The sequence below is a fragment of the Plectropomus leopardus genome, chromosome 15 (genome assembly GCF_008729295.1).
Source record: "Plectropomus leopardus isolate mb chromosome 15, YSFRI_Pleo_2.0, whole genome shotgun sequence".
Taxonomy (NCBI): Eukaryota; Metazoa; Chordata; class Actinopteri; order Perciformes; family Serranidae; genus Plectropomus; species Plectropomus leopardus.
The window spans coordinates 11,711,674-11,730,289 of record NC_056477.1 but is presented as its reverse complement, the minus strand read 5'-3'; the positions used below and the strand labels follow the sequence as shown (position 1 = coordinate 11,730,289).

The following is an 18,616-nucleotide window of genomic DNA, read 5'->3' as shown; positions in this document are numbered from 1 at the left end:
GTGGAAGCAATTGCATAAAAATGAAAACAAAACAATGTTTATTTCACTGTTATATACACAGAAATTAAAATGTAAATTCAGCCATGTCAAATCAACACCATTATACCCCCCTCCCTAAAATGGGTCAGTGTTTAAAACAAGCTTCAAATTTACAAACCAAATTTGCTGGTGGATATTTATAGTCATCTTAGCAGGTATTTGGCCTCAGTGGAACCTGGACACAAACAGCAAACTCTACGGCTTTTCTACAACACCACATCCTGTTCTTATATAACAGGTTGTTCCAGTGCAGGGAAAATCCCCTCTATTTGGATTTTTTTGTTGTTGTACCTACATAATATATAAGAAAACTACATCAATATTTCAAACAATGGTGTGCAAGCAATTCCTTTCAAAGCTTTCTTTACTTGGGAAACATAAATCATGTATAAACACAATGGAAAAAACACTGATACAACTAGTATACAGTGGGTTATTATATACAGAATCTATCAGGTCATTGTGGCATTAGATGTCTGACATTGTATTTTGATGTGTCATGATACTGGGTCATTGGCTTGTCTGCAATACCACATGTTCCCACTCCCACCTTTCCATTGACGCTTTCTGGAGATGCAAATATGCTCCTCTTTACCTGGGAAACAAAAAAGCCACCATTAATGATTAAGAATATACAACAATGGATTATTGGATATCTTTTACTATATACCCCTCACACAGTATCTTCCCATAACAATTCATGGACAGTGTGCAACTAGCTTTATGTTCCCCAGCCCGTCAGTCATGTAACAAGCTGCAGTATGCAATGAAGTGTAAAGGACAATGGAAGGATGAGCTAGTGGGCGCGTTTCACTTCATATTGATTTTGAGACATTCTTGCAACTGAGTGAATTCACACTTCAGTTCTCTTCTCCAACTCTTTTTTAAACTACTGCACTCAATTTTGAAGCAAGGAAGCAAAAAGGAAGGAGACATCTACAATATAAAAACACTACAATGTTTTTGCTCAATGCACTGTGGGTTTTCCAGCACTCCAAAATAAATTCAGGCCTCCAAAAACAAAGGGAAAAGTACCTGTCCTTTCTTGTTCTTTGAGTAGGCTTTGTTGTTGAACTGTTGCCACTTTGACTTTTGTTCCTCCCTCTCTTGCTCCAATTCTTTCATCCTCTGCACTTTCTTCTGGGCTTTCTTCTTCTTATACTCTCTCTGCTCTGCAATCTGCTCTTTCCTAGAAAAGACAGACAAGGGAGAGAAACACTTAAAACCTGTGGATGTACACAATCAAACATTGTTATAACACATGAAAAAAAAAAACAGAGTCCAATCTTAAGCACACAAGGAGTATAATTCCTTCGTACATGGGCATATAGAAATTGACCTTCTCAGTCAGCCAAGTCAGTCAACTAGAGAAACAAAAAAGCAGACCTTAGCTTTAAGATCTTGAGGCAGATGTAATTTCCAGCCAGCTAGGACTACTTAAGCTAGGTGTCGTCTGTGTTTACATAATTCTGAAACTGCAATGTGAAATTGTTAATCATGTTTGAAAAACTGAAATTTTAGAGGATTCTTTTGTAGATGTTAGAAAAATCCCCATAATAGTTTCTCGTTTAAATATTAAATTCAGAATCAATCGTGAATAAGTACGTTATTTGATTAACCAGGCCTTGAAATAGTTTGTTTTGATGTCTATATGCAGGTAAAGCTGCCAAAACTCTACTGTGCAGCCACCTTGAAATGACAGCCAACACCATCAAAATCCCTCATGTCATCACAAAGCAATGTGAGGACAACACAGTAGAGTGTTTCCTGGATACTACTCCATTCACTGGTGCTAATTTCCTATAATTATAGTCATACATGTTAAAAAGGGAAATGCACACAATTTAATAGACAAAGGCTATTCAACGATATTGTTCAGAGGGCCACTGAGCTATTATTCTTATTATGTATGTACACTTGACAAAACACTCCTTTTTTTTTTTGCTTCATGAACTATTTACATTTTCAACAGCTGTACTTACAGCTTCTCCTCTCCTGTCCTCTCCTCTGTAAACAGCCTGCAGTTCAGTAGAAGTTTCACTGAATTCTCGTTTTGCCACTTGGTCTCAGCACTGCTTCCCAGTTATGCTGAGGAACGCAGAATTTCATCGTTTTATAGGATATGGTTGGTGCACACTGCATTTTTTTGATGAAATTTTAAATAATACGTGTGAACAGAGAATGAAATATCACTGTTTTAAGCTTAGATTTGGTTATGATTTCTGATGGAAGTGTTAATCACACATGATGCATTCAGGAACTGTTGGGAAAATGATAATAATAATAATTATTATAATTTCTGTTTTTAAAGTTTCTGGTAATGCAAATTGTGGTATTTCGGCGATTTAAAAAAAGAAAAAAAAAACATGCCTTTCATACTTGTGGTGTGTTGTGGGGTTTAAAGGAATTAATTTGGTCAACTGCACAGAAGCATTAAGAAAAACGCCCCTTATTTGCACAATGTTTCTCTTCTTCAGATTTTAAATTTTATTTATTTGTGCACAGAAGTGATTGGCGAGCTGGTCTGGCTTGATCGGTGGGCTGGAGTTGGCCCATGAGCTGTAAATTTATTAAGCCTGATACATACCAAGGTCTACACGAGACAAAAAAAGGTAACTACTTTTAAAAAATAGGTGGTTCTTGCACAGTGTAATGTCAATCCCAACATTTTCCTTTAAAGAGCAGGATGTAAGCAAATGTTTATGTGTATGCATATTCATACCTTGATTTTGGCTTTAGGCCATCCTCGTCGTTGCGTTTCCCCTCCTCTGCGGGTCTGAGGTTTTGCAGAGGAATCACTTCAGCATTCCCGTACCCAGCAAAGGTAACTGCTGCGGTGCCGTTCTCTCGGTCTATCTCCTCAATCTCAGCCTCATACACCCTGCCAAAGAATCACGTCTGTAAGCAGGTGAGTATGAGCCAAAGACTCAACCTCTGCTTAATAAGCAGCACTTAACTCAATATATAATACTAAATGATGAGTGAATATGTGAACACGGGATATTCTTTGAACATTTCCTATGGTAACAATTTACCTTACAAATATATATTTCCCACAAACCGCCATTTGTTCAAACATGCATGAAAGTGAAATTACAGCTTCTAAACTCTACAATTGCTTTGGGCCAATGCATTGAGGGGAAAAAAAATTCCATACAACTTGTTTGTAGCCCTTGTCTTTGGCAAATGAACACGTAATTCCCATACATAATTCTCAGGACAAATGTGACAGCTAGATAAACATCACATGATGTACTTTTAAGTCATGCTTCTTTTTTGTAAAGTTGTTCTTTGTTGGGTTTCTTAAGCAATCTTTCTGAAAGGCTGGGATGTTATAAGAGCAGTTTTTACATATTTTAGGAGAAATTGTTATCTACTCCTGTACAGGCTGACAGAATTTAAATACCTTATTTAGCAACGATAAACCAACCCAAAAGCCAATAACTACACTTAAAATGAATGTGAAATTAATATTATATAATATTATATAATTAATTAATTATTATTATTTAAGTGTTTCTATACATAGTTCAGGATAAAGTGCTGTGGGAGGTACCATGGAACAGACCACCACAATACAATTTATGTACTTTTAGAAAGATTGACAACTCTTGAATTATCAACCTCTCTGAAATAATGTTAAAAACACAGAAATAAAAAGTAAAATGCAATGCTTGCCGTTTGGATAATCTGGTTTGGTGGAATCTTTTAGTGGATCTTATTTTTTCATAGTGCAATGATAAGTCTGCATTAAGTAGTAAACTTTTGTCCAAAGCAAAATAAAAAGGTACATGGTAGATTAATGTGTCATTTTTCTTAAATGTGGATTAAGAAGAAATGAAATTAAAGTTGACCCTAAATCCTGCTAAATGATGTACAATAATGCCAAGATGTACAATCAGGCCACAGATTGAAAAGAAAAAAGATGTTCAGAACTTAATCTATAAAAAACACTTCTCTAATTCAGATTCAAATAAATGTGGAGTGCTATAACGTATGCAGATGCACGTAGTGTTTTCATGAGAAGAGGATGGTGATACTCACTGTCCATCCTGATTCCACACAGCCATACAGCTGTCCCCCACTTTCCAGCTATGCTTCAGGGGAACTGTGTCAGAGCCATTGGTGCTGGAAGCACTTTCAGTGGGCTGTGAGGTCAGGAGGTCTTTTGTCAAATCGATGACTTCCTGTAGAAGACACATATTCAGACATTTATGGAGCGTGTAGGCAAATTTTCCCCCTGGAAAAATGTAGTAAGCAAAAGAGGCAATGTAAATGAAATGGGTTATTTTCAAATAGGCCGCTGGCCAAACAGTTTTTTCACTTTTTAATTTTTTTTTTACTTCTGTGGGGAGGACCTGTGACATCTTCACATTTCAGGGTATGCAGTTTAGACAGGTTTGACATATTTTCTGGAAAATTAAGCTGTATATTCTTAAATTGTAACAAGATATAATAGAATAATAACAACAACACATAATAGAAAGTTATCCTGCAAATCTAATGAAACAAAGAGACTGATGATTTGATTCTTGTACAAAATGAATACATAGTTGTTGGGGGTGCATGATAATATCTACAAGTCATCGATATCAGCAGATGTTGGCTTTAAAGTGATATTTTGGAATCGGCCAATATGCTGATTTCTGCTGAGATCAAAACTCATTTCTGTTATGGACAAAGTAAACGTGTACAAAATATCAACCATAACTTTAAGTTGTTTTTTTTTTTTTGCATAATAATTTAATTTTATATAGACTGAAAATCATTGTATTTTATGTCTACATCTGGTGGTGGACCATCATGATAAGAGTATGCATAATTAATGTTAATTCCACTACAGAGGATACTTGATTACTATTAAAATTAGGTTTGGGGGAAAAAGTGGATCTATCAATACCAGTTGTCAGCCAAATTAGTTGATTTTATATCGTCATGTCAGCAAAAACATGTCATGCAACCCTACTCATTGTAATTTTTTTTCAATGCAAATCAAAATGACATATTATGAACTGTATATGATGGAAATTTCAAGAATGGAATTCTAACTTAAAATTCAGTGGATACATGCTAGTGGTTGAATTGCACGATAAGGCAACGTAAATAGGTTACAAGTTACTTACAAACGAGAAAGGTTTTACTTCCATACAAATATATAGTAAGAAATACGCTCAAGGCATTCATGGAGACACACAAACCTGCAAATCTTTCTGGAGTTTAAGGAGGTCCTCATTGTCTGGATCGGTAGATAATGCAACTTCTACTTGCTGTAGCTGGGCTTTGTAGCTGCTCAACTGTTTCACCAAGTCGTCCGACATCTGTGAGTTGACACAAAGACCGTTTCCTTGAAAAGTTGGCTAGCTATTAGCACGTCCGTTAAGCTAAAAGTAAATCGCGAACTCTCTTAGATTATTAATAATATGAACATACAATTGCTCGGGATACCTTATTTAGCAAAGGTAAATCAGCCAACAAGTCAATAACTACACTTTAAATGTATGTGTAACAAATATGCATTTTTAATTTTAAAAAATCTATACACAGTTCAGGATAAACTGCCGTGAAAGGTATAAGGTAACATTAATTTTTAAATGTCAACGAGTAAATCCTTAGGCTACTCATAGTCTTACATTAAAGTTAAAACATGATTAATGTCACAACATTAACGTTAGCTTAAGCTAAAACGGTTAGCAGTGTCCCTCGGCCCTCTTTCGTCGACGTATATTTGACGTACGACGGCTAACGGTAGCAACTAGCTGCCGATGGAAAAACACAAAAACAAAAGTGTAATCTTACCTCCGTATAAATGTTCTTGATCGATAAACACCGCAAGCATTCAAATCTCAAGTCGACGATTTGCCAAATCGACAGCTGAAATGAACAACAGTGTGTGCTCCTCTTCTCGTACACAAATAGCCAACCGGAAGTCGGTTAGAGGCTTTCTCGCGATAACAAGTAAAATCAGATGAAGTACAAACAGGAGCGGCCCTTTAGCGCCTCCGGCGGCACTGCCCACGATTCTCAGTCTGCTGATCATTTCGCTCCTAAAAACATTCTGCTTTCATTTTCTGAACTAACAAGATTACTGTATCGTAATTTTCATAAAGTTTTCTAAAATTCGGACATATTAATCTAATTAATTCAGAAAATCAGGGCAACTTTTATTTTTAAGTGAATGAATTACAGCTCCATATTTTTCCATACAGAAAATAAAAAGGATCATATGACGCGGTGGTGTGTTTCCGAGTGATTGAAAAATTTTATATAACTTTTTTTTACGCAACATTAACATGTTACACATTATACACATTGTATATATTATATACTCTTATTGTTATTCTTGCTTCTGTATATCTGTTGTTTATTGTTGTAGTTTTGCACACATATATATTTAAATTTCAAATTTACATACTATTTTTATACATTGCATTATAGCATAAGGCACAGTTTTATATTTTACATACTCAGAACATTACCCATGTTATAATTTAAATATTAACATATTGGTGCTAATTGTCTGTTGCTGTATTTTTTTTACATTTATATTTTTACACACATATACTTAGCATACAATATATACTTTAATTTAAATATTTACATACTGTGTTAATTGTTTACACTTACTGTATTTCTATTTTATATTTTTTATTTTTTATTACTTGTGCTAGTACTTATTTCTACTTGCAATAATTCTCTATGCTGGCATCAGAGTGACTGTTATAAACCACAATTTCCCCCCCAGGAAAAGAGAAATCTAAAAAATAAATTCAGAGAAATACTTTGCCTGACAGACAGAATTGCTGATTCGTTACACTCAGTTCCCACCATCAGTTAAGCGGGCAGATTCAAACAAAGGCAAACAAATACTACTTATTGACCTCAATCCTGATTGCACACTGATTTTCCAAAATGGGGGCCAGGACATCTCAAGAGGTCACAAGAAGAATGTAAGTGGTCATGGGATCATGACTGGATTAAGGAACCACAAAATTTCTCTAATAATTGCCATTTTCTTGAAATAATACTGGCCTCTACAAAAATATTTAATTGGAACAGTTGGACAGGGGAAATCATATGATTTTTTCTACAGCTCATACATGCACACAAAGTCACAAGTGTATGGCTTTGTATTCAGTGGTCACACACAAAAACAGGTTGGGAACCACAGCCACAGATCGCCCTGCTAGGTAGATCATAGGTGTGCCTCCCTCTTCAAACAACACGCATCGTAGCGAAGCTCTGCTACAACAAATCATACAAGACTTTGCACTTTAGTACGGACGTCAGGTGACCAAGGTGTAACATGAAGATGCCTCAGAGAACTGAGTCAAAGATATTTATCTAAAACTCATAATAAATGAATATAACTGATTATTGTTACATAGGTGTGCTGAGTTCTGAACTGAGTAACAATCCTAAAGCAGATAAGCAGTAATGCATGCTGGTTGGCATGCTTAAAATGACTTTGTGTTAGATGGCAAAACAGTGCGATGTATTTTTTTTAGTAGGAGTGCTCTAAATACACTATTAAAGAATAGTTGTATTTCCTTTTGGGCGCATTGTCACAAACATTACAAGCTACCACAATCAAAATATTTGACACCAGTATATACAATAATCTGGCACGCATATGGCTTTGCAAATAAATTTACATTTTGCTTACAGATGTTATACAGCAGCATTTTTTTGCATAGTTACTTTAGTAAATATTAACTTACTAAAGAAAACTTCTAGTGATCATATTTGTATCAGATGCACAAAATGTCTTGCATTCAATTTAATCTACTTTTATCTGGAAATCAATTTCAGTGTAATCGAAATTTTTATTCCTGTAAACGTAGTGTTCTTACTCTTTGTACTACTAGTGACTCATCTTTTTAGAAAGTGGCTTCGATCCTCTCGACAGATTCAGGTATTATTTCCAGCCATTTTTCTTTCAGGATACATCTGAACATTTTGCTCATAAAGTACAACTGCAAAACAACAAAGAGTGTACTCTTAATCCATTGCAATTTAATAAACTGCAGATATTACTTCTATAAATCAAAAAGTGTTGTTAATGTCATAATCAGCCAGTGGTTTCAGGGTCTGGGAGCAACACCAAATTGCTTTTAAATCTCCAGCAGCAGATGAACTCCGCCCATTTCTGATCTCACTGAAGTGGAGGCAGCATCACAGATCCTCAGCGTCAGATCAAGCCCATATAAAAAGACGAACTCTCCACTACAGTCACAACAGATGACAAGATCTGGCTGAGGCAGCACTATCTGCAACGCAAGTCTTTTTTATGAACTGTCTTCCAAGGGACTTAACTTCAAGTTTTTTACCCTAAAAGGCTGGTGAATGAAGACTTGTTTTTTTTAGGACTAGATCTATTTTTATTAATAATCTAATGTGGGAAACTGGGGAAAAAAATCAAAGTTCCCTGTATTCCTTTCATATATAAGATTTTTTCTTGGTAATTTTTCTCTGTTGGTGCCAATTTTCTTACTGACAAAGAGGGAAGAAGCACAGATTGCTTTCTACAAAATTGTCCAGTGAACAAAATGAGGAGACTCATCCTCTGATGCTGTGGTCTTGAATGGATGATATTAATAGACTGCTGGCAAGCACCGCTTCTGAACCTCCTGAAAGAGCGCGATTCGACTCCACAGCTCATCCTGATGGGTTGTCTTAACTTCAGCGGAAATGAGACTTTGCCTGGCAGGCACCCTTATACTGTGCAGACCTCTGTGCCTTTAACAGTCCTGGTGGGTATCCTCATCCTGCTAACTGTGTTTGGCAATGTCATGGTAGTAATTGCTGTGATCACGAGCAGAGCCCTCAGAGCACCTCAGAACTTGTTTTTAGTCTCTCTGGCATGTGCAGACATCCTGGTTGCCACATTAGTGATGCCATTCTCTTTAGCAAATGAACTGATGGGCTACTGGTACTTTGGTAAAGTGTGGTGTGAGATCTACCTGGCTTTGGACGTGCTTTTCTGCACCTCGTCAATCGTTCACCTGTGTGCCATCAGCCTGGACAGATACTGGTCTGTCACACAAGCGATTGAGTACAACCTGAGGAGGACACCGCGCAGGATCAAATCCACAATCTTTATAGTTTGGGTGCTGGCGGCCATCATTTCATTCCCTCCACTCATCACAATGAAAAAGGACGAGGGCAAAGTGGACAGCCCTGAATGTAAAATTAATGAGGAGAAATGGTACATCATTTTCTCCAGCACTGCCTCTTTCTTTGCACCCTGCGTCATCATGGTTATGGTGTATGTAAGAATATACCAGGTTGCCAAGAAGAGAACAAGAGCCCCGCCGGGTGAAAGGCAGAGAGAATATGGCAATCAAGAAGACACAAAGTGTGGTTTGGACACCCTGGAGAGAGAAGACAGAGAAGAGAGGGAGGTGATAGAAGGGGACGCTGGAGAGGTCAACGGGCTAGACGTGGAAGAAGAGCCCTCCTCTTCTGATGGGAATGACACCATCCTATGTTCCCTGAAGAAGAAGAGCAATATGAGAACGACCAAAGTGGCTCATCTGAAGCCCGGGGAAACCTCTCCAAAGCCAGAGACGCAGCCCTGCGTGAGAACAAGCAAGTGGAAAGGAAGGCAGTACAGAGAGAGGCGCTTCACTTTTGTTCTGGCTGTGGTCATGGGAGTGTTTGTTCTCTGCTGGTTCCCCTTTTTCTTCACATACACACTCACTGCTGTGTGTGACATCTGCTACGTCCCAGAGACATTGTTCAAAATGTTTTTCTGGTTTGGTTACTGCAACAGCTCGCTAAATCCTGTTATATACACTATATTCAATAATGACTTCAGGAGGTCTTTTAAAAAAATCCTTTGTAAAAAGAACAGAAGAGGTTTATAAATAAGATTTCTGTGCATGCATTTCAAAAACAGAAATCTTGTTCATCTAGGCGTCCGATCAGAATAAAAATTACATTAAAAAGATATTTATTAAATATTTGAAAAAATGTAAAATGTAGAATATTTTGCTTTTGTTTTAACATTTTGTGCACTTCCATGTCACTTAATGTATATCAAATAATGCAAAAGATATCTGATGTAAAGTTTATTTTACAGCTAGAATTAAACTGTAACAACTAGGGATGCACAATATTCGATTTTTTGCCCATATCCAATATGCCACTTTTTTAACGACTTTTTTGGCCGATAACCAACAACAATATAGCCACTTTTTTACCCGCCTAATTTTAGTGATAATCAAGTCTCTTCTGTAGAGGCATTAACATCATGTTATGCATATTTTTATCGTAATGGCCCACCAGCAGATGGAGACATAAAATACCATGCTTTTCAGAGTATGTAATATTTATTCATGCTGCAAAACAAGAAAAATACTTCAATTTAAGGTTGATATTTTGTATATGTTCACTTTGTCAAAAAAATGTATATATCAGTTTGTGATATCGGCACAAAACAGCATGTTGGCCGATTCCAACATTTTAAAGCTAATATCTGCTGATACAAATGAAGGATCAATTTTATCATGCATCTCTAGTAACAACCTGTGAGTTTACATTGTACAATTGTGACAACATGGATGATACATTTTCTGCATTATTGTGTATATTCTTAACAGTATTTAAATGTATCGGTCAACTATCAGATATCATCTCATGGTTATGGTGCTCATGTTTTATACTCTAAGACTATAACAGACTGACCGACAGTGTGATTTAGACCTAGAGAAAAGAAAACTATTACTGCAGCGCATTATATCAGAGAGAAATCTGTGACAGTGATAATATTAATGTTGGTGGCAGACCTCTTAAAGGTCCAGAATGTAGGATTTAGTGGCATCTAGCAGTGAGGTTGCAGAGATTGAACTTGTTTTGAGTGTCAAGTGTGTAGGACAACTACGGTCCTTTATTATGTTTACATGTATTCTAAAAGTCCAATGTAAGTTGGCCTTACACAATAATTTGATTTGATTACTTTTGCGCATTACTTTCATGATAAATATGTGACAGTAGTAAAATAAAGGCAGACCTCATAAGATTCATGTCAAATTTCAATGATCAACTTTTTGAAATTATAAGACCTTATTGTAGTGTACAAAAGGTTTTATCCGAGTTTGTTGTGCAATATGCCGCCCACACTGTAATCCAATGAAATGTCAATAGTTTGTAAACAAACATGGACAATAATTTCATTTTGACTGAAAACTGAATCATGTGCTTATGAAAGCAATTACTCTGCAAGAGAAATAAAATGCCAGAATGGTGCGTATTATAAGTAAGCCTCCCTCTCTCTCTCTCCCTCCCTCTCTCTCTGTAATTCACCATCAAAATTTTAAAAAAGGCATATATAGAAAGGCAAATAATTGTAAATGTGACAGTACCACAAATTTAAAAAAAACTATTCATCTTTGTATAATAGTACAAACAATAGCAAGAGCATATGAAAGCAAATTGTGCCCTAAAAGATGTAACCCCCACACCACCAACAATTTCCTTCCTCTATAACAAGCACAAGAACATGACAATTATATGAAAAGAAAATTAGGCCTAGGAGGTACGGGTGGCACAACAATATTGAATGGAGTTTATCAAGAATTATAGCCTTTCATATCAGGATATCATTAAATCATCCCCTGGAGTCAAACAAAAACCGTGCAGCGACAGAAATATGAGTGGCTGCTGCAAATTACACCGCATGGTTAATATCCACACAAGCTTATCATGTTCTCCTGTACTTGGTCTGATATCAGCATTCCCCGTCTCTTCTCCTTTTTTTAAGCACAGCACTATAACTTTTCTGTACATCATATTTTCTGTAACAAATAGACTTTTAAACCAGTATCAGTTTGTAAACACAAAATAAAGCAAATGCACCATGCACAATTGATTTAACTTTGTAAATATTTCCCCCATCCACCTCTAAAAAATGAGATTCCCATGACTTACTCTCTGGTGTTTTGAGATTCCTGCGGTACACGTTTGGGTTCAACCATGCCTCTGAGTCCTAAAATACAACATACTTTACTCACCACAAGTAGTAAACTATAGACCTACTGTATTGCTGATAAAGTTCCCACGAACAATCCGACACAAGCAATATTTAAAAAAATAAACAAAAAAACCCATTAGTATTTAAGACTGGCAGTGAGACGGGGGAAATTGATGCAAGATAAAGCTATTTCTGCAAAGTTGTTTAATCATAGCGAGGCTTTGCTGCAACAGATGCTGAGTTGGTATCAGTATGTTTAACCTGTACAGACACTGCCATTGTAGCACTTATTATAAGTTTAAAAAACTCAGACAGATTATTTTAGTTGTTATAATAGTTAAGTAGACGTTTATATTAATACTGAGCAATCAACATTATCTAACATTTAATATGATAAAATATTTGCAAGACAGTCATTAAAATATTCCTACTTGGCCCTGATCCACGGCATATCAATGTGTCTGAAAAGATTAAAGTGCTGTCATTGCAATCTCAATGCATCCTTTAATTAAAATGACAATTATGATGGAGTCTGAAGCTATGCCTGAGCAGCAGCATGCATTACATTTTTAAAGCAACAGAGATTAAATGCCAAAATACCCATTACATTACTTGCCCCAAAAAGAACAATCAATATTGAGTGGAAATAATAAAAATTCATCAAGGGTTGACTTTGCAATATCTAAAGATTAGTCTGTGAAATGTAAATCCCCAAAACATTAGCAACATATTAATCAAATCACGTGTTACTAAAGGGTTTTTCAAACTTAAAATGTTTCAGTGTAATCTCATTATAAATCTACACCTCACTTCACATCACTATAAATTATGGTTGGTTACAAAGTGTAAACAGTTGGTTACTATTGCTATTCTCAGCATGTATGCACACACGCACGTCCAGAGACAATGATTTATTTCCCCCTCTAAAGGCCACTTCAGAGCATCACGATTTATGCTTGTGACACCACAGCTTATAAAACTGTGCTTTATAAGCTGCTCCTGGCAGACGTTCCCACAACTTTCACACAGCCCCCCAGTCGGCCTTCACAATTTCCTTCTTCTTATTCCTCCCACTTACAGCTCAATAAGTGCTTTTTAAAGCTGCTAGTCATGTATCTCCAAGAGGCTGGTGAACTTAAGGGCAATTAAAGACCAAAGCGAACAGATTGCGCCCCAGACATCGAGATTGTCATGGCAGGATTGCACAGAGTCAGACAGAGGCATCAAGACCATACTAACAAGTTTAAATCATAGCTATTGATGAATAGAGTGTTTTTAATTGAATGTTGGGTCATTCATTATGAATTTAGTACGATGCATCATGCACACTGGGGCATACAATACTTCCTCCCTCATAAGGATGGAAGATAATCAAATAACATTGCGAGGGATGTAAGCAGCAGGAAGCTCCTGTTTAATTTGCCTCGCGCGATCTCTGCCATTTTCTCTACTCGCTGATTGTACTCAATGAAAAGGTTTTATTTTAACCTGTTGTTTTTAAATGTACTAATGAATTTAATTACAATATTTCCAGCTGTCTAAGTCTGTAGAGGATGACTGTATTTTCTGAGCATCAGCAGGAAAACTGAAGATTTTAGTTTTTATGTTAGAATGACTTGCAAAGCCTGTCTTTTTTGACCTGCTAAGACTGGACCCATTAGAAGCCATTTTGGAACTCCAGTCCTTGAGAAAGGGATTATTAATATTATTATTTTGGATTTTTCAAAAGCCAGCTAGTAGGTTCTTATATTTTCTTAGCTCATCAAAACAGAAAAAAAACATGGTCTTCTGGAAGGGGCTCAAGAAGACCCCAGGAGGAATGGGGACCCCACTGGGAGTTAAGAAAGCCAAAGTGCATGATTAATTTGGAATTTTCTAAATATATCAAACATATCAACAAATAGATGTTTAACCTTTGGTTAGTTTCTTAACTCATTTATGCTTTCATTTAATTATATCTTACTCCCTCTTAGTTTCTAGATACAACATAGATTATCAATTCATTTTAAGCATATTAAACTTTGGTTTAAAATATATTCTGAACTTCTTGGACTCGTAGCAACAAGTTCCTTTGGGTATAAATGTGGGTGTGTCTGTGTGAGAGAGGGAGAATTAAAGAAAGGGGGCAAAGGGGTGAAAAGGTTAAAGGTTGAGCCGTTATAAATACGGTCTTACTCATGTTTTGAGAAACAATGACATAAAAAAAAATCTGTCACAATTAATTCAAATTTTTTAAAAAATGGAATGAGTTTGAAAACATTGATTTTTCTCAATCATCACCATCAAAAGGACAGATAATGTGCCCTTTGTGAAAATCCAAGCACCATCTACTACAGCAATGCTTTCTATGCTCTGCAGTGAATCCTCATTGATACCATATTAAGCTCTGGCAAATCTCCTGCCTCGGACACCATAATTCTTCCTTAGCCATTTTGTCCTGTCTGTGCTATCGATTGTATCCAGCTCCAGTCTGGACTACTCTCCTCTTCATGCACAAGTTTCTGCACAGCACCCCAGCAAAGTAAACACCAGCTCCTGATAAAGCTTACTATAACTGAACTTTATCTGTCCTCACCAGTCAGCTATTGTGGACAGCAATCCATCCCTCATTGTGCTGTCAATTAACACACACCTACACACAGAGAGAGCAGGTTGTGCCACTCCATTAACAAGGGCATCTACTGTAGATGGGCTCCAGTCTTTTTTTTTCACTCTTGTCATCTGTTGCGAGGGTGTCCACATTGACTGGTTTATATCTCTTAGGCAAAGTGTTAGGCATCAAGGCAAACCTACAGACTACTGCCGTGGAATCGTTAGTCCCAATAAATGATTATTTAAAATGCAAATATGACATGACTACATCATGCAGATACAGCAAAATCAGTATCTGAGGTTATTACTTGCAGTAAAGAAATATGGTTGTAAGCTATGATTGCAAATGGTTTTCTGCATATTTTCAGATAAAATCAAAATTTCCAAGAAAGATAATATACTGTGTGTCTGTAAATACAAGATTAATGGCCAGCATTAACTGAGTGTTGCTACATTCTTGAAACTCCCCAAAATCAATTCCAGGAAAACTGAGCAAGAGTAAAGCAGAGTCACACATTTGAATTTTGATGGTGCTGTGGCTTAAATTTCATTTAAAAAACGAAAAATAAATCTACCTTGAACCTTGTATGATTACTCCAACAATGCCATATGTCAGTAATGATGAGCGTGTTTTGGTACTTACCTCTCCTGGTCAGCAGACGGCGCCTCCTGCGGCTTTTTTCCAGATGATTTATTTTGACAGCTTTCCCCGCTTTCACAAACATTAAAAAATGAAGAAGGATACACTGAAGATCTTTTCGCCACCTGAAAAGGCAAATCGTCATTTTATTACAAACAGTGCATTTTGTTTTAGGTTTGCTCGATAACTTTTGGTTTACTGATGACCTCATTTTAAGGTTAAATGAGGACTGACTGTTATAAAGACCACTTTATACAGTCTAACCTTATGTTTGAAGCATTGATGTCATTATTGTTGGTTGAAAAGAACATAAAAAAGATAGCCATGTGGGCTAACAGTTAAATAATCCTTGAATTCTTTGTATTATAAAGTGATTAACGGTGGACGATTACGTAATGTGTATAATTATTACTTATTAAAATATATTTAATTGTTACACTAACCCCCTGTAGTAGCTCGCTAACTAAACGTTAACTAGCTCGCGCGGTTCGTTAGCTTGCTGATAACTACCGTTAACCTAGCTAGCTAGGTAACGTTTTTACCCCAGAGGCTTTTACACGAATTAATAACTACACGGTGCGAGCATTTCTTTACGCAAGTTGCAAATCAGAATAGAAGTTAGCAGCACTTACCGGTGTTTTGAAGACATGTCCACATTCCTCTAGAGACATTAAATCCAGTGAACAGTCGCGGTGCTTCGTGTTACCGATAGCTGATTCGTTTCCCGAAACTGATTCAAAAATGGTAGCCGGAAGTGACACAATCTAATATAAGAACCTGGGCGGCGCGCTCTTCTCATGTCACCTTTATGAATGACAAAAAAACGTACGTACGTCACGTATTTGGAAAATAATGCTAATTCCTTTTGACTGAATGTACTTTGTCTGTTTGTACCCCACGGCTTTTATATGTTTTGTTTTGTTTCCTTTTTAAGAAAAATAAAAATAAAAAATATTTAGCTATATTTTCTCTGTGCTTATTTGTAATTATTTCGATTTTCAGATTTATTTATTTATTTGTTTGTACATGTGCTGTACCTTGTACCTGATGTTTTGTATATATGTTCGGTTTGTCAAGAACAACAACAAAAGAAACAAAAAAAAAACTACACGCCTGCTGGATGGAAGAAACACCAGAACATGTAAGGTTAACTATAGCTAATAAGTTGTTCTCAGTTGAATTGAAACACAGTTGTTGTCCAACAAGCTGCCAGCTTTTATTTATGACCAAGAGAAATCTTAAAACAGCTCAACCACTCAAGTCTACCATTATGGAAGCATACTGCATTTAATTTAGAAAATAAAATTGCAAAAAACACAGAAAAAAACAGATGCATGCCATTATTTCTGCATTAACAAGAATGTTATCTCAGAAGTCCAAGAAGAGTAATCTTGTTAATTCAGAAAAACAAGGCAATATTTGTTTCTTAAATATGCAAAATAAGCAAAAATATGCAATATAAATGCATTATGCTTACATACAAATGTAGATAGTACTACCAATGCATGGTGATGATTACTGGGCTTATTCAGTTTCAAACAAATTAAAGCACTGAATGTGGACTTAATTTGCATTACCATTTATAGACACTTGATTGTATGTAATCAATGGTGTAGTGGAGGTATACAGGGATGATCCACCTCTTTGTCTGGCTCCTGCATGTAATGTTGTATTTATTACATTCTCAGATATCTTGTACATCTTTTGTCTTGTACAGAATTGAGGACATCTCTGATGAAAGGGTGCTCTTCTCTCCTGCATGGTGTAACTCCATACTGGGTATGTCTATAATAATCATATTACCAGGCCTGGTAAATATGGAGTCAAGAAAAAGCTGAGAGTCTGTGCAGGTATATACCAGGCACAGGGCAGATAGGTTTGGAGAGTTTTAGTTTGTTCTTGTCAAATGTGCCATGATTACTGATCTCTCGGCCCTGGCAGTGGCATCCTTGCATGCTTGGGTTTTTCCAACGTGTGGCTTATTACAAGGATGTAGCTTGAAGCTTGACTCGTGATTGGTGGCTGTGTTCTTTGTATTTGTGCCACAATATTGTTCACTCAGTTGTGGGGGAAAGAATTTTTACTTTATTAATTCTTTCTCTGTCTCGCTGTTGCAAAACAGGATGTGACCTTCTGCTCTAAGACGTTACTTCTGATAATAGTGGATTATCTGTGGTGATCGGGAATAGACTTCCAGAAGATAATTTCGGGTTTAATTTAATGGCCAGAAAGAGGGGAGGGGGACTTCCTTCCTCTGGGCTTTGGAAAGTATTTTTTATTTGATAACTGTTAATGTTACACGTCACCATCCTACCAATGAGCTGCTTTTTTTTTCTTTTTTTTTTTTTAAATGCTATTCTAAAACTGCAGATTTTACATCTTGATAATATCATAGGACGTGGCCAGTGTTCATTGCTCGTGTGAGCTCATGGGGTAAAATGGGTTTTCCGTGTTTTGTTTTATTTAAAGCTGTAGCATCATTCATCAGATTTTGTATTGAATTCTAAATATAGCTTGTAGTTAAAGCCATGTGGCATTCATGAAATGGTAAATAGCTCAATGTAGCAGTGTAGGGGTATTATAACTCTGTACAATGTTTCCATTCTGGTGCATACACCATCTGGTGAGAGCATTTTTGTAATGAGAGCTGGGATGCGGAGCGGAACACAACATTCATAACACTTAACAAAATTACAGCCAATATTGCATCCATCATAAAGTCTGACAGCACTACATGGAAATCTAAACAACTTACACCAACAGGATATAATACTATTTGAGCTATTACCTATGATAAATTCTTTATCACTTACGTTTCCATAAATGTTTATTTAGTTGTTATTGAGGACCATGTACGGTATGTATGCATTGTTGATTGAATCAACATGACTTACATGTTTTCATATTGTATATTTTATTACACTGAGCAGGACTGAGCATAATACTCACAAGAGGCTTGGTTATTAGAATATATAGGGTTTGTTTTTGAAAACGTGTGATTTTATTTATTTTTTAAACATAATTTCTCAACTACATTTTTGACAAAGATCTAAACATTCCAGTTTGTTAAACCATATTATGATGCTTGTTTGAATAATGGGAATTTTTTTAGTGATTTTCCTCACAATGTCATTAACTGTTAACATGTCTCCTCCAAATGATCTATCCGTCTGGCTTACAAGTGAAACCACTGGTATTCCCATGCGCACTGTGGCAATTGAGGCATATTTTTTCCACTGCTGGAGTGAACAGAATTTAATATGATTTCATTTTTGGCTTTATCCATATGTATCTCCTTGAAAATGTTAGTATTGCAATGTATTATTCTTAATTTAGTGCTCTCGCAATACTATGATAAAATATTGAAAATGTGC

General features: G+C 36.3%; 2 protein-coding genes across 2 annotated transcripts; one reads left to right on the top strand and one right to left on the bottom strand.

Moving 5' to 3' along the window:
* Positions 1 to 21: 21 nt before the first annotated feature.
* On the bottom strand, positions 22 to 5,965 carry smndc1 (survival motor neuron domain containing 1). The gene is made up of 6 exons (XM_042502088.1): positions 5,836 to 5,965; positions 5,238 to 5,357; positions 4,084 to 4,226; positions 2,762 to 2,920; positions 1,075 to 1,228; positions 22 to 634 (listed from the first exon to the last, which is right to left on the bottom strand). The coding sequence occupies exons 2-6, from the start codon at positions 5,355 to 5,357 to the stop codon at positions 497 to 499; spliced, it is 714 nt and encodes a 237-aa protein (XP_042358022.1). The 5' UTR covers positions 5,836 to 5,965; the 3' UTR covers positions 22 to 496.
* Positions 5,966 to 8,702: 2,737 nt separating this feature from the next.
* On the top strand, positions 8,703 to 9,905 carry LOC121954914 (alpha-2A adrenergic receptor-like). Its single transcript, XM_042502658.1, has one exon. The coding sequence runs from the start codon at positions 8,703 to 8,705 to the stop codon at positions 9,903 to 9,905; it is 1,203 nt and encodes a 400-aa protein (XP_042358592.1).
* Positions 9,906 to 18,616: the final 8,711 nt, after the last annotated feature.

What these genes read in the sequence shown, in the direction of transcription:
- smndc1 (XM_042502088.1), bottom strand. Translation starts at nt 5,357, where the DNA reads ATGTCGGACGACTTGGTGAAACAGTTGAGCAGCTACAAAGCCCAGCTA. An exon ending in GGCCTAAAGCCAAAATCAAG is followed by an intron (nt 1,229 to 2,761) that starts GTATGAATATGC and finishes TGTCTTTTCTAG; the next exon opens with GAAAGAGCAGATTGCAGAGC. An exon ending in CAAAGAACAAGAAAGGACAG is followed by an intron (nt 635 to 1,074) that starts GTACTTTTCCCT and finishes TTTGTTTCCCAG; the next exon opens with GTAAAGAGGAGCATATTTGC.
- LOC121954914 (XM_042502658.1), top strand. Translation starts at nt 8,703, where the DNA reads ATGGGTTGTCTTAACTTCAGCGGAAATGAGACTTTGCCTGGCAGGCAC.